The sequence below is a fragment of the Aquarana catesbeiana genome, linkage group LG03 (assembly GCF_042186555.1).
Source record: "Aquarana catesbeiana isolate 2022-GZ linkage group LG03, ASM4218655v1, whole genome shotgun sequence".
In the NCBI taxonomy this organism is placed as follows: domain Eukaryota; kingdom Metazoa; phylum Chordata; class Amphibia; order Anura; family Ranidae; genus Aquarana; species Aquarana catesbeiana.
The window spans coordinates 278,531,472-278,553,741 of record NC_133326.1 but is presented as its reverse complement, the minus strand read 5'-3'; the positions used below and the strand labels follow the sequence as shown (position 1 = coordinate 278,553,741).

Genomic DNA, 22,270 nt, shown 5'->3' with positions numbered 1-22,270 from the left:
ATGTTTAGTCTACAAGGATAAGGTGGATCAATCTTGGCTCTCATTAGAAAAAAAAAAAATTTTTGGCGGATGTTCTTTGTTGTATGGCAAAGAAGAGCTCCAGACTGCGAATGCAGCCTTTTTTTGGTGCTTGAGGATAGCATTGACAAAAATAAAGTGACAAATCAAGAAGTCTGAGGAGTGCTTGAGGGGTTGTCAAATGTTAATAATCATGCAGCTGCTACTCGTTAAGATTTTCTAAATGTATACCCATCTTCAAATGCCTACAGTTTACAGTCTGTACATTGTCCAGAATTGGATTACCTTTTGAAGGCATATAGGTATAAAAGGAATGCCTAAAATCACCCAAGGGAAAAAAAAACCCTTCCCAATCATTATAACATGTCTGGTTCCCTTTGTTCAGAACTAAAAACTCAGCTTATTTCAGGCACTCCTCCAGGCCATGTAAAGTGGACTGAACTGTCAGCCAAGGATCTGATCTGCCCAAAAGGTGCAGATTTGTGATGGACAGCTCTTCTCAACCTTACACAGCCTGAGGGGAGGACCTGAAAAAGCTAAGGTGATGTCACAAGACCTGCTCCCGTTTAGCCCTGCCGCCGACCTTGACGCATGGGAGAAGAAAAAAAAAACAACAAAAAAAAAAAAAAAAAAAAAAAGGAAAAAATAAAGAAGTGGTATTTAAAAAGGGGTATTGAATCCAAAACCAAAAATGTAAAACATTATAGCTTACCAATCCTTAGATGTGGTGGCTGCATCAGTTCTCTTTTCTTATGCAACACACCTGTATTACAGTACCCTCATGGAGGGGAGTGCTAGATGTACTAGCAGTGTGTGAAATACAGCTAACCGTGACAGGATGCGTGAAGCCCTCCCAAGGACTCCGTCACAGGCAGAAGACATGTAGTAACCATAGACTACACAAACAGGCACGCAAGAAACCAACTACAAGCTTACCTGAAATTTTGCTGGTGCCACAGATGTCTGTCACTCCCAGAAACACTGTCTGCACTTGAGTTAATTAAAGCAGAGGGTGCAGCGGAGATCTAAATTTACACCACTTTTCTTAGGAGACTTGGTCAGAAGAGGCACAAAAAGGCCCCACCCACTTCCCCTTGTGCTTTCAGAGCCCTGACACCAGGAGCTGCAGCACTTAGGCAGTGACATTACCATGCCTGGACTTGGCGCCTGGCATCGCTGGTCAAGTAAACTCAGTCTTACACATCCCAGAAGAGACATTCCCTTACTGCCGACAGAAGGGAACCAAAATCAGCCAAGGTTGGGGAGTAAGTCACCTCCCAAGGCACCGAACAGAGTGGGCCCAGCTCCCCCCCCCCCCTTATAAAGAGGAAGGGGACTGGGGGCAAACATTTCCAAGAGCCCCATGATCAAGGAGGGCAAATCGTCGTGTGTGGACTGCTGGGAGGAAAAAAAAAAAAGAGCCGAGCTGAGCCTCTTTCCACCAGTTTAAAAGTGATGCATCTCCTCTGGATGGAGGAAACACTAACAGACCAGTTCAGCAGGACTTACTTTTGCAAAGAGTTTTTGAATTTGATGGAACTCCTGTTGGGGGAGGTGCCCATCTCTCAAGCGTTGGGAAAATATTTTATTATGGTCAGGAAGAGGAAAAGAAAAAAAAAAAAAAAAAAAAACAAAAAACAAAAAAAAAAAACCCTTAATCACCCAGATAAAAGTTAAAATCCCCCTTCTATTGTATCATCCAAACATTGAATCCATAATAAACTTAATCAATCTAAAGAGAAAATTATTATATATACACACACACACACACACACACACACACACATATATATACATACATATTACACAAACAAACAACTACTAATAAATGCACTTGTTCTTACTTGTTTCAAGATATGCAAATACTCATAACAAAATCCAATAATGTTGGAAGAGATGTCGTCATCTTCATGAATGAGCAACTGCAGCATCAGAGGCACTTTGGATTCAATAGATTGCAGTGTGTCGTGTGCATTTTTCAGATCACCAGATTTTGCCAGTTTAGTCCAGCTAACCACCAGAGATTGTCCCATTCCATTTACTAGCTTTGAAAACCTGGCCAGGAAATCCACATCTTCCTCCTAGTTCAAATTATTCAGAAATTACATTCTTGGGAGAACCAGAAGTAAAAACAACAAGACGACGGAAAATATGAGGCTTACAGATTTCATCAGCTCTGTATGAAAGTCAACAAACATTCTAATCTTTTTAGACATGCAAAAACAAAAAAACTTAAATGTCACTTCCTAAAAAGACAAAAATGAATCCATCCGACCTAAACTCTAAATGTATAGACCAGCACATTTCTTGAAGTATGCGATTCCTGCCACTGCACATGTCAAAGATAAGATGGGAACTGCCATTCCCTACAGCTATGCAACTTTAGTTAACTAAACAGGCACATAGCCTTTACCATTTCCTGCAACTTTATCGTCCTATAGCGTACCTAACCCAAAAACATTTATAATCCACAGATAAGGTGGATGCATTTTTTTTCTTCTTTACAGACTCGTGCACTTCATGTCCCTGGGTTGCTGGGGGGGGGTTCAATACCAAGTTGGCCCACTCTTTTACCGCTACAACAGCTTCAACTCTTCTGGGAAGGCTGTCCACAACGTTTAGGAGTGGTGTGTCTATGGGAATGTTTGACCATTCCTCCAGAAGCGCATTTGTGAGGTTAGGCACTGATGTAGACAAGAAGGCCTAGCTCACAGTCACCGCTTTCATTCATCCCAAAGGTGTTCTATCGGGTTGAGGTCAGGACCAGTAAAGTTCCTTCATTCCTCCACTCACACCTTGGTTTGTGCACATGCTCCCAACTTTGTGGGAGCAGCTTATGGATGGCCCCTTCCTGTTCCAATATGACTGTGAACCAGCGCACAAAGCAAGGCCCATAAAGACATGGATGAGTGAGTTTGGGGTGGAGGAACTTGACTGGCCTGTACAGAGTCCTGACCTCAACCCGATAGAACACCTTAGGGATGAATTAGAGTGCAGACTGAGCCAGACCTTCTTGTCCACATCAGTGCCTAACCTCACAAATGTGCTTCTTGAAGAATGGTCAAATATTCCCATAGGACACACTCCTAAACCTTGTGGACAGTCTTCCCAGAACAGTTGAAGCAGTTACAGCTGCAAAGCATGGGCCAATTCAATATTGAACCCTACGGACTAAGACTGGGATGCCATTAAAGTTCATGTGCGTGTAAAGGCAGGCATCCAAAATACATTTGGTAATATAGTGTGTTTCAGGCAAGAATGCCAAACAGGAAGCCTTAGCAGTGGTAACAGATCATATTTATTGCAAACCAATTTTTAACCCTTGGAGTCTGGAACCATGTACATTTTTACACCTCAGAAATTCAAGTTTATGTGGAGGAGGCTGTGGTGACCGAGTGCAGGAATTCTTGACTGGCACAGTAATCTGAGATTCAATATTGATCAGCCTTTTGCCGATCTTCTGTTTGTGGAGTATAAAGAAAACCTATACTGAGAGAATTATGTAGGCCGCCACTGCTGAGCCCCTTCTGAAAAACCGGTTGGTCTCTCTGGCTTTTGCATATCCTAAGACAAGGACCTGGAACAAGCATACAGCATATGAAGTCAAAATACCCAATCTGCCTGCTTGCTTTGCGACAGTGACAAAGCATTGAAGCCATCATGATAAGTGTGACGGCCAGGAATTGGTAAACAATGGCAGCCTCAACATTACTCTGCAGGTTTCTTTAAAGTGATATTAAATCCACAGCCACCATTAAACATGTATGACTACTTAACAGAGTATTAAAACTTTCCCTTTGGGATTAGCAAGTATTCTGTATCATAATCAACTGCATTTAGAGCAGATTAACATTTTTCCAAATACCTTATTTGCAGGCTTATGTACACTGGTCATGTGATGTCCATTAATTTACTCCACTCTGCACTGCGTAGCTGGTGGGCAGAACCAGCAGTTCCGCCGGCTGACCATATAGGTAACCAAGGACCGGGACGTCCCAGATCATCTCTATGGTCTAAGAAAGCCGAAGTGACAAATATTTTGTCACTTCCGGCTTTGGTCTAATGTAAACAGGCCATTATTGGCCTACGAAAGCATTGGATCAAACCGATCTTGGCTTGATCTGCTGCTTTTAAAAGGACAAAAAGGAGAGATCTGGGCTCTAATAGACCCCCAGATCCCATACTAAAGCATACCTGTCACTGCCCATGCTATCAGAAGGGATGTTGTACACCCCCTGTGAAAGCAATAAAGTTGTTTAAAAAAAAACAAAAAAGGGAGAAGGTGCCAGTAATGGCATGCTGTGTCCCACTAAATATGGTGCAAAAATGCCTGCCACACTGAATTTTTTTTAAACTGTCCACCTCGGTTTCCGGCCAAGTGCATCCTGAATTTTCAGTTTCGCCACCGGAATTTTCCATTTTGGTGCACCAGTAGATGAGTTTATACAGTGCTGACAGCAGGAGGGCTTGAAGTGCAAGAAAACACCCCAGAAATCAGTTATCTGGAGATTCTAATGAAATCAGGTAGCAGTTTAATCCTGTAGTGTTAAGCAGGAATATGAAAAAAAAAAAAAAATTTTTATATATTATATATGTGTATATATATATATATATATATATATATATATATATATATATATATATATATATATATATATATATATATATATATATATATATTTTTTATATTTTTTTTTTTTAGGTGAAGTTAAAGAAATAAAGACTAAATAACATACTAAAACGGACATATAATTTAATATAAAATATCCTAGCATGGAGCTCAATCACCAGTGTCACAAACCTGTTCAATGCTGAAGAATCCTGCAGACTGTAATACTTGACACAAAGATTCCACTAGTTTGGTTTTATCAACAGGATCCATTCCCTTATTTACAATTTCATACAAACAGTCACATGCTTCCTCACGGAGAACTTCCACTGACATGTGACCAAGCAGCATGTTAATAAATCTGAGAGATTAGCACAAAAGGAAGTAATAGTAATCAATTTAAAACACAAAAGTGAAGTCAAGCATGCAAAAAAATGAATGAAGATAAAACAGCAATACAGAAATAAAAAGCATGCAGATCTACGGATTAATATACAAGCATACAAAAAAAAAAAAAAAGGAAAAATGCATGATAATCACATAGGCTTTTAAAATGGATAGTCTAATGCACTTCCACTACGTTTTGAAATGATCTGAATATATCTTCAGAAAGATGTATATCTTTATGAACTGAAACAATGGGGGTTATTTACTAAAGGTAAATCCACTTTGCACTACAAGTGCACAGCAAGTGCAGTCGCTGTAGATCTGAGGGGGACATGCAAGGAAAATAAAAAACAACATTTTTGCTTGCACATGATTGGATGATAAAAGCTGCAAAGCTTCCCTTCATTTCAGATCTACAGCGATTGCACTTTCAAGTGCACTTGTGGTGCAAAGTCGATTTGCCTTTAGTAAATAACCCCCATTGATTTGCGGTACTTGTTTATTGTAAATTAGGAGATATTAACAAGGCAAAAAATAAAAATCAAGCTCTACATAAGCACCATTATGTTAACTAAACTGAAGCATTACAAGATTACAAAATTCCATGGCCCTTTGCACTGTGCTATTAATACACCTGTTGCCCTTTGCACTGTGATATTAAAGTTATAAAGCCTAAACATGTTTTACTTTAATGCATTCCTTGCATAAAGGTAACAAATGTTTAGGCTGTAGTAACCCCCCCTCTCATACATACCTGAGCCCTCATGCGATCCAGCGCTGTGGCCATCTGCAGCGGCTTTCTCCCCTCCCTTCCTCTCACAGGCTTCGTTGAGGCAGCAGGAGCCATTGGCTCCTACTGCTGTCCATCAAAGCCAGTGATGAGGGAGCGGGCCGGGGTTGGGCCCCGCTGTCTACGGATGCGAGTAGCGCAGCTCGGGGCACTTGACAGTTTTATTCAGAATTAAAGTTCTAAAAATAAATATTAATATTTATTGTTAATAAATATTAACAATATTGTCCACCAATGCAGCCTGCCCCGCGTCCACCAATGCAGCCTGCCCCGCGTCCACCAATGCAGCCTGCCGGATGATCAGAGCGCCGAGGAACATCACTGGAACAGCTTTCATTTCAATAGCGGTGTGTTTCAGCCGCTCGGCGTCACATACAGCCCCGCCCCCTGGCCAGGGAACTTTGATACACGTCACTCGTCCCAGATAGGTGATCTGTCTATCAAAGTCCCGGGACCAGGGGGCAGGGCTGTGTGCGACAGCGAGTGCAGGGAACACTGTTGTTAAAATAAAAGCTGTTAGTGATGTTCTTCGTGCTCTGATGATCCAGCCGCCTGCTCTCCTCTTCCCATACAACTCGCCTGCCAGTGGTGCTCACCCCCCCTGCTCCCAGACAGCCCACGCTCGCCAACCCTTAAAATCCACTCGCAAAATGCGAGCAGGCGAGTGGAATTTTTGAGGGCTGATCTAAGGCAAATTGAAAAAACTGTTAACAGTGTCAGCGACAGAAACACCACCACCGGCCACCAACCGTGCTCCCTTTTTACTTAGTTATTACAGTTTGTACAAAAAAAAAAAAACTCCATTGCCACATGTGGAGCAAAGGGTAAAAACAATCATTCCTATCAACTGTCAATATGTTCTTTCGTTTGACCTGCAATCACTGCTAACCATTTTTGGTTTTTGCTTTGATCTTAATTTTAGGAGTTTTTGGTACAATATTTCACAAGCATTTTTAAAAATGATATGCACACAAAATATAAGTATACCTGTCATTTGCAATCAATGTCAGATCTATCCATGAGACATAGGCTCCAATCACTTCAAGGCACTGGCATGTCACTTCAGAGTTTGTATGCTGATAAGTCTGTAATATTTGGTACCACGATTCCACCAGGTTTGGGACACACTGCTCCCGCATGGTGTCCTTCAATAATGTATTTCTACGTGCTTCCTAGTAAGTAAATAGGTACGGTCAATTGGAGAAGAGTTAAACAATTATATTGTGTGCCTATCGGCTGCCTGTTCCTTATTTTTTTTTCAACTATTTTTATTAGCTTTCCTCCTACTCTTTAACCATTTGCAGATGATTTCCGACCTAACCCACTGTCCGATTCAGTTGGTTGTCACATGTGATCTGCAGACACATGGAATGACTAACTAGCAGGCATAGGCACGAAGACCATACATACAAGACTTTTTTTTTTTAAGTGTATAGTTAGTGGTTTACAGTTTTGATTAAACAAAATTGAAAAATCAAAATTAAATTAAATGTATAAAAGTAGGTGCTTTTTTTTATGCCATTGCTTGAGCTCCATAAAGTGAATAGTTATAGTTTAATATATCAAAATGATACATTAGATTAATCTTTTGAATATCATTATCAAGTGCCAAATACTATAGCCAAGAACACATGCTTTAACCGCTTGCCAACCACCGCATGTACTTTTACGTCGGCAGAATGGCACGGCTGGGCAAATGGGCGTACCTGTACGTCCCTTTGAATTTGCTGCCGTGCCATCAGCGGCATGCACGCGCTCCCACCGCAAGCTCAGAGTAGGATCGCGGGTCCCGCGATAGTCTCATGGAGAGGAAGAACGGGGAGATGCTAATGTAAACAAGCATCTCCCCATTCTGCCCAGTGACACTGTCAGTGCTCCTAGCTCTTTGTGATTGGGAGCTATGATCAGTGATGCGTCACACACAACCCCCCCCCCCCCCCCCCCAGTCAAAACACATCCCTAGGATACACTTAACCCCTCCCTACCCCCCTAGTGGTTAACCCCTTCACTGCCAGTGTCATTTTTACAGTAATCAGTGCAATTTTATAGCACTGACCGCTGTAAAAATGACAATGGTCCCAAAAATGTATTAAAATTCTCTGATGTGTCCGCCATAATGTCGCAGTCATGATAAAAATCGCAGAAACATGTTTGAAACATGTAAAAAAAAAAAATTATTAATAAAAATGCCATAAACTATGCCCCATTTTGTAGACACTATAATTTTTGCGCAAACCAAACGCTTAGAGATTTTTTTTAACCAAAAATATGAATACATATCGGTCTAAACTAAGGCAAAAAATGTTTTTTTATATATTTTTTGGGGATATTATAGTAAAAAATAATGCGTTTTTTTTTTTATTTAAAATGGACGCTCTATTTTTGTTTATAGCGCAAAAAATAAAAACCGCAGAGGTGATTAAATACCACCAAAAGAAAGCTCTATTTGTGGGGGGGTAAAAACACAAATCAATTTTGTTTTGGAGCCGCGTCGGACGACTGTGCAATTGTCAGGTAAAGCGACGCAGTGCCGAATCTCAAAAAGTGCTCTGGTCTTTGGCCAGCAAAATGGTCTGGGGCTTAAGTGGTTAATAATGATTAGGCAATTTTTAAAACAAGTCTACAGCAAGCAGGATAACTCCTAAAAACATGCCTCACTAAGACATACAGGTCTGAACATAGGATGGGCGCTGCTTACGTACATAGGGGCCTGGTGCTACTGCTTTACTACATTACAATGCACTTCAAAAAGAAATCCAATCCAGCATGAGTTCACATTTATGTGCTGCAAAGGACAAATTCGGTCATCAACACTTCTTTTCAAAATCAAAAAGAACTGTTCTAAATATCAAAAACAGGCACCTAGAGATGTAGTCGTTTAAAAAAAAAGCCTACAGAAAACAGCTGAATTCTGGGTTGTTTTGACAAGCAAAGCTCCAACACTTTCTAGTAGTGTCAGCTTTACAGCATGTCTCACAACCTCACATTTCTACTGAGCTATCACTACACTAGGCTGCTTCACTGGCTGCAGGAGGCAGAAGTGACAATACTTCCAGTAAACATCACTTCCGCTTGGTGGAACGCATATAGGCTTTCCTACTTGATATTTCTAGCTTTACATCTAATATGTATGTGTAAGTCCATTTTTAGCTTTTTGGTCACAAAAAAAAATATTAGAAGGGGCTTCCACTCAAGAAGAGGCTAACCATTGTGTAAAGTGTTTGATGTCTTGTAATCAGGAAGTCAACAAGTTCTGGCGAGTGCGGTGTGTGCACTGAGGGTGCGGAGGGTGACCACCTTACTGCTTTTGTTGTCACTTCACAAGACTACGCTTGGACTATTTGTTATATGCACTATATGTTGCATGTGGATTTGATTGCACATTAAAGTTAAAGAAGCATGGTCAAATATCCCTTTAGGGGGGATTATTTGTATATACATTTAGCGGCGTCTGCAGACTTTAAGAGGCTGTTTCAGATACGTGCAGGCACCTGTACATGGCTGCAGCAGTTTTTCAGGAAACAGAAGCATGTATTGTGAGCACATCTAGACCACATAAAAAATTACTCTTGAAGGTTTTCTATTTTTACAAATTCTATGAACAAAAATGAATGCAGTAGTAGATGATAGGCGAGTTGGAAGCTCTGGTGCATGAGGAGAGCTATGATGTAATTGGTATTGCTGAAACTTGGCTTCAATCCTCACATGACTGGGCTATTAATATTCCTGGCTATGCACTCTTTCGGAGAGACAGGGTAAAAAGGAAACGTGGCGGGGTATGTCTCTATGTGAGAAGTGATCTCAAAGCAAGTGTGAAAGAGGACCTGGTTGAAGGAGAGAGTGGTGAGTCTGAAGCATTATGGGTGGAACTGCATATAGATGTGCGTAGCTCAAAGTTAATCATTGGAGTTTGTTATAGACCACCCAATGTTAACGAGGAGGTGGAGACTCAGCTCCTTGCACAGATAGAAAGGGCTGCAAGGGCTGGGACAGTGATAATAAGGGGGGATTTTAACTACCCAGAGTAATGGCACTACTGGGACAGTTAAAGGGCAAAAATTTATAAACCTATTACAGGACAATTTTATGGCCCAGTTTATTGAGGCCCCAACTAGGAATGAAGCTCTGTTGGACCTGGTAATCTCAAACCATGCAGAGCGTATTACTAATGTCCAGATTAAGGAACACCTGGGTAGCAGTGATCATAACATGATTTAATTTGATGTTAGCTGTAAACAAGAAATACATACGGGAAAGATAAAAAAACTTAAACTTCAAGAGGGCAAATTTTCCAAGGATGAGGGCTGCTCTCCAGGATTTAGACTGGGAGGGAATATTTGCATTGATAAACACAGAACAGAAATGGGAATTCTTCAAACAGACTGTTTGGAACCTCACTGCAAAGTATATTCCCATGGGTAATAAGTTTAAAAGGCTAAAAACAAAACCAATGTGGCTCACGGCCAAAGTTAAAGAAGCTATAAACAATAAGAAAAGAGCTTTTAAAAAAATATAAAAATGAAGGAACACTAGTGTCGTTTAAATGTTACAAAGAATTTAACAGAACATGTAAAAAGGAAATCAAGGATGCAAAAATTCAAAACGAACAACAGATTGCAAAAGATAGGACAAACCCCAAAAAATTCTTCAAATATATTATTAGTAAAAAGGCCAGGTCTGAGCATGTAGGCCCTTTACAAAATAATCTAGAGTAGGTGACTGGGGACAAAGAGAAGGCAAATTTATTAAATACTTTTTTCAGCTCTGTATACAAAGGAGCATGGGGGAGCTCATGTCCATAATGGGGGTGGTAGTGACACAGCCCCGAATGATCCACAATGGCTCAAAAGTGATATGGTCCAGAATTATTTAGACAGAATAAAAGGTGGATAAAGCACCTGGACCTGATGGCATCCACCCACGGATCCTAAAAGAATTGAGCTATGTAGTTTCAAAGCCATTGTATCTAATTTTTAGGGACTCATTAATGACGGGAACAGTGCCACTAGATTGGCGCAGGGCGAACGTGGTGCCTATATTTAAAAAGGGATCAAAGTCGTTACTAAGTAACTATAGACCTGTTAGTTTAACTTCTATAGTCGGGAAGATACTGGAGCGTTTAATAAAAGACCACATAGACGAGTTCTTGCTGGAAAAAAAAATTTTAAGCAACAGACAGCATGGATTCATGAAAGACAGAAGTTGTCAGACAAACCCGATTTCTTTTTATGAAGAGGTAAGTAAAACCTTGGACAGAGGGGTGCCTGTGGATGTGGTATACTTGGATTTTGCAAAAGCGTTCGACACAGTTCCCCACACACGGCTTATATGTAAGGTAAAGTCTACAGGCTTGGAAATATCAGTTTGTAAATGGATAGAAAACTGGCTAAAAGACAGAATTCAGAGAGTAGTGGTTAATGATTCTTAATCTGAATGGTCTAAGGTTATCAGTGGTGTACCCCAAGGTTCAGTGCTGGGACCCTTACTTTTTAATATCTTTATAAATGATATAGGGACTGGGATCAAAAGTAACATTTCTGTCTTTGCAGATGACACCAAGCTATGCAGTGGAATAACGTCCTTACAGGATGTCTCCAATTTACAAGCCGACCTCAATGCACTGTCTGATTGGGCGACTATGTGGCAAATGAGGTTTAATGTTGATAAATGTAAAGTTATGCACTTGGGGGCTAAGAATATGCATGCATCATACATGCTAGGGGGAGTACAACTGGGGGAATTTGTGGTGGAGAAGGATCTGGGGGTTTTGGTAGATCATAAGCTCAATAATAGCATGCAATGCCAAGCTGCGGTTTCCAAAGCGAGCAAAGTCCTTTCTTGTATTAAGAGAGGTATGGACTCTAGAGAGAGATATAATTTTGCCCCTCTACAAATCAATAGTAAGACCTCATCTGGAATATGCAGTTCAGTTTTGGGCACCAGTTCTCAAAAAGGATATTGGGGAACTGGAGAAAGTGCAGAGAAGGGCAACCAAACTGATAAGAGGCATGGAGGAGCTCAGCTATGAGGAAAAATTAGAGGAACTGAATGTATTCACTCTTGAGAAGAGGAGAATAAGGGGGGATATGATCAACATGTTCAAATATATAAGGGGTCCATATAGTGATCTTTGTGTTCAGTTATTCTCTTTACGGTCAACCCAGAGGACACGGGGGCACTCTTTACGTCTAGAGGAAAAGAGATTTCATCTCCAAATACACAAAGGTTTCTTCACAGTAAGAGCTGTGAAAATGTGGAATAGACTCCCGACAGAGGTGGTTCTGGCCAGCTCAGTAGATTGCTTTAAGAAAGGCCTGGATTATACTTTCCTAAATGTACATAATATAACTGGGTACTAACATTTATAGGTAAAGTTGATCCAGGGAAAATCCGATTGCCTCTTGGGGGATCAGGAAGGAATTTTTTCCCCTGCTGTAGCAAATTGGAGCATGCTCTGCTGGGGTTTTTTGCCTTCCTCTGGATCAACTGAGGGTATACAACTGGGTATATTGGATTTTACGATATTTTTTATTTTATTTATTGTTTTTAAGGTTGAACTGGATGGTCTTTTTTCAACCTATGTAACTATGTCAAATTGTGCATGTTTGTGTGTATCTAGGTGATAAAAGACCTACATTTTTAAATGTAATTTAGTCAGAATGAAAAAAAATTTGATTAGTATAATCTTAGAGGTTAGCATTAACAACTGAAACTTTTAAATGTTTACAGCTCAACTGCAGGCAGAAGGGAAAAAAAAAAAAACAAAAAACAAAAACAAACAAAAAACCACACCACACAAACAACCCCATTCAGTGGCCCTCACCTCCCCTAGGGTAAATGCTCAAAGAAAAAGGTGTAATATATGCCTTATTCATCGCTCCTTTTGTGCAACCAGTCCCCGCAACTTTATTACTAATGCACTTTGGCCTGAACTTACCTCCTCACGCAGACTGCAGGACTAATAGCCTTGCATCAGGGAGAAGACGTGAGCGCTGGAGCCAACAATACAGCAAGTAATACAGCCCCAACCTCTACCCCCTTTAACAAGCATATAACCTTTGCAGTGCAGGGGACTGCATTGTAAGGTCCCCCCCCCCCCCATGCCGAAGTTGGGTTTTAATGTCCTTTGCAATCTAGGTTGTGTAAATATACTCCTAAACAGACACAGTGTAAAGTAATAAAAAACAAATAATAAAAGCATGATTCTCACCTCAGGAGTGTGAATGATGTCCCGGTCCACAACCTCTGCATCAATAGCCATAAGAACTCTAAGGTACAGGTCAACACCACGGGGGTTCAGTCCCACAACAGACAGAATATCAAAAATAAATTTAGGCCAGGTTGAGAGGTACTCTGTAACAAAGACCAGGGCAAAGACCTGTGCAGCTTTGTTACGTATAAATGTTTTTTCTGGTTGGGCATTGAGCATCTGCAAGGAAAAAACAAACACACAAAAAAAAAAAACCAACAAAACAATGTTAAAACAAAGACAAGGTGCAACAGTATTATGCTCATAATCATTTAAACAAATCGAGTACTAGCCTGTATATAACCCTTCGTTACCATGCCTTTTTTTCCACTGTGCTGTGGTACTTTGACAATTACTGAGGCATAAAACACTGTAGCCAAAATAATTTTATATCTTGAGAGGTAATTTCTTTACATTTAAAAATAAATACATTCCACAATCAGAGATAAGCTGCACTTTAACTCCACCCCTTTGAAAATAACAATTCTACAATCAGTGGTACTTTAACCCACTCACACCCACCGCTTTTAAGTGTGAAGTAGTAGTGAATTGGTTAAAAAAAAAAAAAAAATTAAACACAAACACCATTCACCCAAAAACCTGTGTGCATGCCAATTACACAAGTCTGTTTTACCGGCACAAGAGTCTACCAGACCAGTTTGTCAACTGCAGTGCACCCTTAACGTTAACAAGCCACTTACATCACGTTGAACATTTAACTGAAGATTGAAAAAGGTAGCACACTCAAAATTAACCTCAAACGATGCTTCTATAGAACATTTATTCTAGTACTCACATGACGAACCTTTTTTTGCAAACATTTTAATTTTCTTAATAAATTCTTTATTTTGAATTTTTCAAACATAAAATTTAGTTACTGGCTTGAGATATACAAATTATTGGTCAGGATACAAAGGGTGAAGCATGAAGTGACATATCCAAATCTGACAAAACAAACTGTCAATCACAACCTATTACACAGATGGTGCCAAGTTAAAGTGGACATTCAGTCATTTTTTCAACTTCTCATCTATTAAATCTTCTGCCCTTGTTGTTTTAAGCTTTGAATAGTATTTTTTTTTCTGCTAGTAAATACCTTATACAGCCCACTTCCTGTTTGTCTGGTAAAACGCCTAGGCTAGACATGCACAGCGCTCTCTCTCACTATCGAGAGTTTGCCAGGAGGGGAGGGGGAGGGTGGGTGAGTCATAAGAGGGTCAAAGAGCTGCAGAGCTGGAGGTGTGCCTCTGTAAATCCAGGAAGTGAACAGGCAGCAGCTTCAGCTGCCTACAGTTAAAATGGCTGCAGCCAGACTTAGTGGAGGGAGATTTCTGCAGCATATTTGGCAAGTACAGAATCACAGTACATTTAAATGATGCAAAGTGGTTGGAGGGAAGCTTCAGAATAGCAAATATGTTTTTATTATAAATTTGAGAAGACTGCAGTTCCTCTAAGTCATCAAGAGTACCTGCAATCCCAAAGGGAATGATATAACTGTTGCGAGAGGGTGGAGAAAAGTTTGACCTGTTAGTTAAAATGTGGGGAGGGAGATAATGTCAGTAAGGGGGTTGGAGGAGTGAAGAGGGGAAGGAAGGTAGGGGAACAGGGGGAACCACACAAACAGGAGCTCAGGAAGTAGGAGGAACCAATTATTACTCTAGATCACTCCCAAACAGTAGTGCCTGTCCTTCAGCTGTGAATGTAAAGGCATCCTGGTAAAACCACGTAGACTTGTATGTCTTGTGTTTGTTTTGGGCTAGAAGGATCAGGACCTCCATTCTGCAGATCTCAAACATTTTAATATTTACCTGAGATTGAAGCCAAGCAATTAGAGTTTCCCTTATCAGTTGCTGCTGCAATGCAGTCAGTTCAGAATACCTGTGACAAAACACAAAATTGTACCATAAACCTAAGAAAACTTCACCCACACTACTGCCCACATAACACAGCAGCCAAGTCATTCTTGGGCTCCCACAACAATACATCAGCATCCATTCTTGACACAAGCAGATGTAAAACTCACTTAAATTTTATTTGGTGTTCCAAAACTTGAAAGCAGAAGAACTTGACATGATCGTCACTGAAACAAAAATAGAGTTTCATAGGTTTTACACATTTTTTGCAATCCTATTTAGAATTTAAGAGTTAACATGTTCTCAAGCTATGGAGAAAAAAATAATTTACATATTCTAAACAAAAGGGTTGTTTTTGCTTCCTGTAAAATCTTTTCACAGATCTTCATCAAAAGGGCAGAGGATCAGTTGTTTCTGAGACCAATGAGTTATACTGCCACCTTTAGTAGAAACTGGGACACTGGCAAACCAAAAACAGCTGTTGGCCAGGCAAGTATGGTCACTTCCAGGATGCTTCAGGAAATCAGACCATTTGGAAGTCTCAAAAGGTAGTCCAACGAAGTAGTAGGCAACACAGCAAATAACGGTAATAGTACCCAAAAAGAAAAACAGCAGTAAATACTAGGTGGTTGCCTGCAGGACCTCACGCCCAAATCTTGCATCAGATACTTGAACAGCCATCTTGTAAAACTTACAGTGTATGTGAACAGAAGACAAGGTGGTGGTAGCCTTGCAAATATGGTGAACAGAAGCTTGAACCAAAAAGCTCAGGAAGAATTCACTGATCTAGTAAAATGTGTCATAGGGGGAACCTTATCTTTAAAGCAGATATACTTACATAATGATCTGTCAAAGCCACAGAGATATGGTGGAGCAAGAAGTAAGTTTTCCCCTCCAGTAGCCCTTAGTAAAGACAAAGCCAGACTGAAGTAACCTGTAGCTGAGAGGTAAACCTGAAAAGCTCCTGTGACATCCAAACACTGGAAGTAAATCTGCTTAGGATGCATAGGAGTTTGTCAGAGAGATGGAAGTAAAATATCCTGATTAAAGGATAAGTTCACCTTTCTTTCTTAACATGTTACATGCATGTTCCACCCACATTCAAGGTGTAACATGTTATGAATGCACCGGCCCCGAGCCCAGATACTGTCAACACAAACATGTGCAGTTTGTCACTAAACCAGACCAAAAACTGTAAGCTAATCTCTATACAGAATAGATTCCAGTAACAAATTGACTGGTTTTGACACCTTTAAAAAAGGGAGCCAAGACTGGCAGACAGGAGTGGTTCCAGTTGCTCAAGTTTTAAACAGGTACATAATGCAGCAATAAGAACTGATATAGTATATTTAAGCCCAAGACTTATGCCTGCAGACTGAGCTTCCTCAGGCACAAACTCATGTAAAAAGGAATAGGGAGATTCCTCATCATCCACAGCTGACCATGCAGGGTTTGCTGCAGCTATTTCATGCTCAGACCCTGGAGGAGAGGGTATAGAAGTAGGCTTGCACCCTCTGCATTCTGAGCCAGCTATCATAGCAAGTATTTAATCCATAAAATCTAGCAAAGTCTGCGACTACTCAGCCCTGTACAGATTAGAGGAGGGAGCTATACCTGAGGAAGCTCAGAAGACTAAGGAGCACACAGACTGAAGCAGGGGACAATGATCAATGCTACTGGCCTCAGGTCCTCTGGGAGAGACACTGTAGGCTGCCTATTGCCTGCTAGAGCAGTGGTTCCCAACCTTTCTAGTGCCGTGACCCCTTGATAAAATTTCCCCAAATTGTGGGGACCCCTAACAGTAAAATTATTTTCATAGCGTAGGTTGTCAGCACCCAAGACAATTTGTGCCCCTAATCCACAGACATTTAGGACTCCGAGTCCGTTCCACTCGTACGGTATTAAAACCCCTTATAGTACATTTTAGGATGTACCACTCTTTGTTTTCCTTTCTTTCCCTTTTATCAGTCTCTATCCTAATTTGTTTTTTTCCTCATCCCTCTATCTAGCAGTCTTTGTTCTTAATCTTTCTCTCCCTTTTTTTTCTTTGTCCCCCCCCCCCGTTTCCCTCGCCCTTCCATGTATTCTCTATTTTTATTCCTTCTCTTTCTTACTCCTTGGTGTGTGTGTGTGTGTGTGTGTGTGTGTGTGTGTGTGTGTGTGTGTGTGTGGGGAATGGGATGAGTGGGAGAGCTGGCAGGGAGTTGGGATGAGTGGCAATGCTGGGGGGGAGTTCTGATCAGCCAACTTAGGTGCTCTTGATCAAGGTCATCTGCTGTGTTGAGAACTGTAGTGGGGAATTTTAATAGCAACTGTAATCACAGGTAGTGTTACTCACTGTGTCTCCGGCTTCATGGCGTCTCCAACTTTGTGGTGTCTCATAGCAGTGACACCTATGCTGAAATCAGGAGATGGGGTCTCCTCCAGCCCCTTCCAATTCACATTTCTCACCAGTCAGCTGACCTCTGGTCTCTGCCGCACCCCCCCCCCCAGCGATGCCATGAACTGAATGGGTAGCTGCAGGCTCCAGGAACAGCCCAGCTGGGCGGCCATATGCTCCAGGGACAGTCCTGCTGGGCGGCCACAAAAAGGCTGGGAGGGCAGTGCGGGCTTCAGGAACAGCCCAGGATTCGGTGACCCCTGGCAAATCATCATTCGACCCCCAGATTGAGAACCACTGTGCTAGAGGATCATGAGCTGGAGAGGCCTGTTGGGTCACTCCCTTTGTGCTTAGGATTCGACAACAAACCACCAAGAAGCACAGCAGGTACTCACAAACCAACTGCGGAAGAAGGGAATTTTATATGGGCAGAGGTGACCATATCCCCTCTATGGGAGTAGGAGGAGTTATACCTGGGTGGTCAAAGGCTTGTTTGTCAGTGTCCAATTCCTTCTAAAGGCAGCAGTATAAGATTCAACTTTCAACTGACCCTGTGTCCCCTGATGAAAAATTAGGAAAAGCATTTTAGAGGAAGTCCTAACTACTTCCTTTCATACCTTTATTCCCCTATGGAACAGAGCAATTTTTACATTTCTGCATTGGACCCATTTATATAGTAATGACATTGCCATTACTTAAAACAGAGTGATTTTTAAAAGGACTAACAAGGTTTTCTTTTCCCGATATTGTCTTGTAAAAATGTTTAACCACTTGTCTACTTGGCACTTTTACCCCCTTCCTGCCCAGGCCAATTTCCAGCTTTCAGCACTGTCGCACTTTGAATGACAACTGCGGTCATGCAACAATGTACCAAATTAAATTTTTAGCATTTTTATTTCACACAAATAGAGCTTTCTTTTGGTGGTATTTACTCACCACTGGGGTTTTTTATTTTTTTTTGCTAAACAAGAAAAAAGACTGAAAATTTGGAAAACAAAAACCTTTATTATAAAATTTTGCAAATGGGTAATTTTTCTCCTTCACTGTTATGCGAGGCTGCACTGGTGGGCACAGATAGCAGCGCACTGATAATCAGTGCCCGATTATCAGTGTACATGTCCCTTTTAGAGAAGCCGGTTATCGACTCTCTCCTCCTCTCCTAATGCTGTCAGCATGAGGAAAGGAGTGCCGATAACCAGCTTCTAATTTACATCCGTGATCAGCTGTGATTGGACACAGCTGATCACGTGGTAAAGAGCCGCTGATTGGCTCTTTACCTCAATCTGTGATCAGCAGTGTCCTCTGGACACTGATCACAGAGCATGCTGCCTGCACCCTGCAGCGAGCAGGATCACAGGAGGCCATCGTATGAAGAGAATATGCCAGAACTAGCTGTCCGTGCTGTAGCCATCATTCAGCTATAGTGCGGTCTGCAAATGATTAGTGTAATCCTAAAAAAAATAAAAAATAAAAAAAACAAACACACGTAATTGGTCAAAGTGGTTTAGTTAATTGATTAAAAAAAAAAAAAAGAAGGGGAAGTATACATTTTATTCTATAGTTTGTCCTCTTTAAAATGACACTAAAGTTTTTCTTCTGGTCAGTGTCAGTACAGGGACATCCCTGGGCAAAGATGGCAAACTGCACCCCTTCCTGTGCAGCTTATAGAGGCACACACAAATGTATGTAGACTTTATGGCATATGCTGAAATAGTACCAATAGTTGTGGTTAGGGCTGAAACAACTAATCGATTAACTGACAACTAATCGATTATGAAATTAATCGATTACTATTTTCATAATCGATTAATTGGACAGTAACATAATGGGGTTAAAAAAAAAAACTAAAATGAGCCCTTTATAGCACAAAAAGAGCAAATAATTGTTGCTGTAAATATTACTTTCACAGTTCTACAGTAAAAAAATGAACCCCTTACAGTAGTGATTATCTAAAGGGCTAATTTTATTTTTTTTAACCCCATTATATTACTAAACGTCTTAGACCTGCTTCACACCTATGTGTTTTTTGGTGCTTTTTGCAGAAACGCACTACAGTTCATTTACATGGCTTCCTATGGGACACGTTCACATCTATGCTTTTTTCAGTCGCTGCGTATTTGGAAAGGGTCAGGGACTTTTTTTTTTTTTCTTAACGCAAACCAGTGCTTTTTTGGTTCAATATACTTAAATGGAGAAGCTGCTAAAAAGCACGTAATGCGTTTTTGCAGCAATTTGTGTTTTTAAATTTGCCCAACAACAAATTGTCCAAAAAAAAATGCAAATCGCAGCAAAATCACGTGTGCAAAAATCAAAACGCACAGCAAAAAGCACTGCAGAAACAGGTCAAAACCAAACTGCATAGGTGTGTACCGAGCCTTATGCTGGCCACACGGATCAATTTTCAGACGAGAATATTCAGACAAAAAATCTTTGTACATTTGCTGAATGAAAGAATGAAAAAATGGATCTCTGAGTCTGATGATATTTACCAGATTCACCCTTTAATAGTATATCTCCTCTAATAGTATATACAGTATATCTCCTCTAATAGTATATACAGTAGATCTCCTCTAATAGTATATACAGTAGAACTCCTCTAATAGTATATACAGTAGAACTCCTCTAATAGTATATACAGTATATCTCTTCTAATTGTATATACAGTATATCTCCTCTGTCTTATTCTCAAAGTGGATTAGAGCTTTTGCTCCCTAACCATGAAGTTGGCAATTTATATTTACCACTGCATTGAGATATTTAGGAATACATTTCCTTTTTTTTTTTAAACTTTACATATTAAACTAAATTATACACCACAGTTTTTTTTAAGGTTATTAACCGAATAATCGATTAATCGAAACAATAATCGGCCAACTAATCGATTATGAAAATAATCGATAGTTGCAGCCCTAGTTGTGGTACACTGAAGAATTTAAAAGCCAAGTTCTGCTTTGTAAATAAACGCACATTTTCACAGAAAAAATAAATAGATGCATTTTAATTTTTTTCACAGGAGTCTGCATTGCATACTCAACCAATGGATTGTCGGTGCAACATCAGGCTTCTGCAGAAACTGCCTACAGCTCTGTCTCTGTACCTCTATACAGGGCATCAGTTTCAGAGCTGTAGCAAGTGTGAATGGTCTATTAGTTGCTGCTTAGCACACTCGCAGTCCACTGAAACTACAAGTCTGTCGCAGTAAGAGAAGGGACTTGTTTATTCATTCACAGGTCACTGTAAATGATTGACGCAGCTGTGTGGACAGAGCCTCGCACAGCCATGATGATTTTAAATGCGACAGCTAGGGAGAGGAAATGACTCATCTAAATTATTGAGAGGGAAGGGGACTCAGAGGGGTGTACAGAACTAAATGGATCTAGGGGAGCATTGCAGCAATGCCATGTGTACAGCCCTGAGCAACTGCATCTCCGTGTGTTTTTTGACTGAACTTTATTCTCAAGGGATGAACAACATACCATGTGACAGCATGGGCCGTTCCAGGTCTTTTCTCAATGCGTCTTTCAGGATAGCATCTGGAGAGAGCGTAGCGCCACCAAACTTCCCAGGAAATACTGCGAATAATTCCTTTTCAGGCAGCCCCCTTCCAACACGGCCTCAGTTGTAACGTTTCCTCCGCCATGGTGGAAGCGCTGCAAGGTACTGTGGATGGGCTGCGCTCTATCCAGGCAGAGGTCCTGTGTGTGGGTGCATGGCTCACCTGAAATCTTTTTTTCCTCCATGTTGGACCTTGCGGTCCTCTGGGCCATGCCAGCATCCCCCTAGATGGGTGGGGGACGCTATGGAGCTCCCCCTTCTTCCCCGCTCGGCGAGAGCCCGGGAGAGTCTACCCCCTTCCAGGAGCATGGAGTCAGGTCCTTCCAGGGTTTGTTTGTTATGGGTCTGGGTGGCGGGCGACATTTCCGGAAGGAGCAGAACTTCCGGTGGGGTGAAGCCACTTCTGCTACAGTATGGAGTCGGCGGATCAAGCAGCAATGGTGGGAACAGTAGCCACAAACTCCAGCCTAGGTAAGCTGGGGCAGAGGCCTCAGATCCTTTTACCTTGGGGCTTTTCTTTTTCCCCTCCACCTTCCCCTGGTGGCTGTAGTTTGGGGAAGGGGGAGCCTGTTCCTTGTCCCTTCGAGGGGACATGGTTTGGTCCTAATGGGGTGCTTTTCTGTTCTAAAATTACAGAAGGCACAGGGGGGGGGGGGAAGCATACCCCTAGCTCTTCTAAGAAAAGCTGCCCTTCCTGCAAAGCGACCCTTAAAAAGAGAGCTGAACCAAGACCCTGTGCAAGGACTGCATAGCAGACCTAGTAAAGCAGCGGCAGCAAATTTAAAAACCAAACCTGCTGCAATTTTGGGCAAGGCTGCAGGTGGACGCTGGGCAAGGCTGCATTGATGGGCATTTAAAATGTAAGTTTTTTTTCCTTAGACTTCCCTCCTAAACTTGGGGTGCGTGTTATACGCCGATAAATACGGTAAGTTATGTTTGGACAAAGTGGATCGGACTTTGTTCGGACATTCCGACAACGAAATCATAGGATTTTTTCCGACGGATGTTGGCTCAAACTTGTCTTGCATACACACGGTCGCACAAAGTTGTCGGAAAATCCGATCGTTTTAAAGACGGTGACGTAAAACACGTACGTCGGGACTATAAACGGGGCAGTAGCCAATAGCTTTCATCTCTTTATTTATTCTGAGCATGTGTGGCACTTTGTCCGTCGGATTTGTGTACATACGATCGGAATTTCCGACAACGGATTTTGTTGCCGGAAAATTTTATCTCCTGCTCTCCAACTTTGTGTGTCGGAAAATCCGATGGAAAATGTCCAATGGAGCCCACACACGGTCGGAATTTCCGACAACACGCTCCGATCGGACATTTTCCATCGGAAAATCCGACCGTGTGTACAGGGCATTAGCATCCAGGAAGATAAAGTTGATCTTTCCCTGCATAAGATGTTTGAGGGCTTGGGAGA

The 22,270-nt window shown here is 41.3% G+C and overlaps 1 protein-coding gene across 1 annotated transcript in view; it reads right to left on the bottom strand.

Moving 5' to 3' along the window:
* XPOT (exportin for tRNA) overlaps positions 1–22,270 on the bottom strand; it is a 105,062-nt gene that overhangs the window by 66,640 nt on the left and 16,152 nt on the right. Inside the window, exons 4-9 of the mRNA XM_073620136.1 lie at positions 15,077–15,133; positions 14,862–14,931; positions 13,015–13,233; positions 6,792–6,976; positions 4,820–4,988; positions 1,863–2,099 (exon numbers count right to left, since the gene is read on the bottom strand). Of these exons, the coding sequence (XP_073476237.1) occupies positions 1,863–2,099; positions 4,820–4,988; positions 6,792–6,976; positions 13,015–13,233; positions 14,862–14,931; positions 15,077–15,133 (937 nt within the window). The remainder of the gene's footprint in view (positions 1–1,862; positions 2,100–4,819; positions 4,989–6,791; positions 6,977–13,014; positions 13,234–14,861; positions 14,932–15,076; positions 15,134–22,270) is intronic.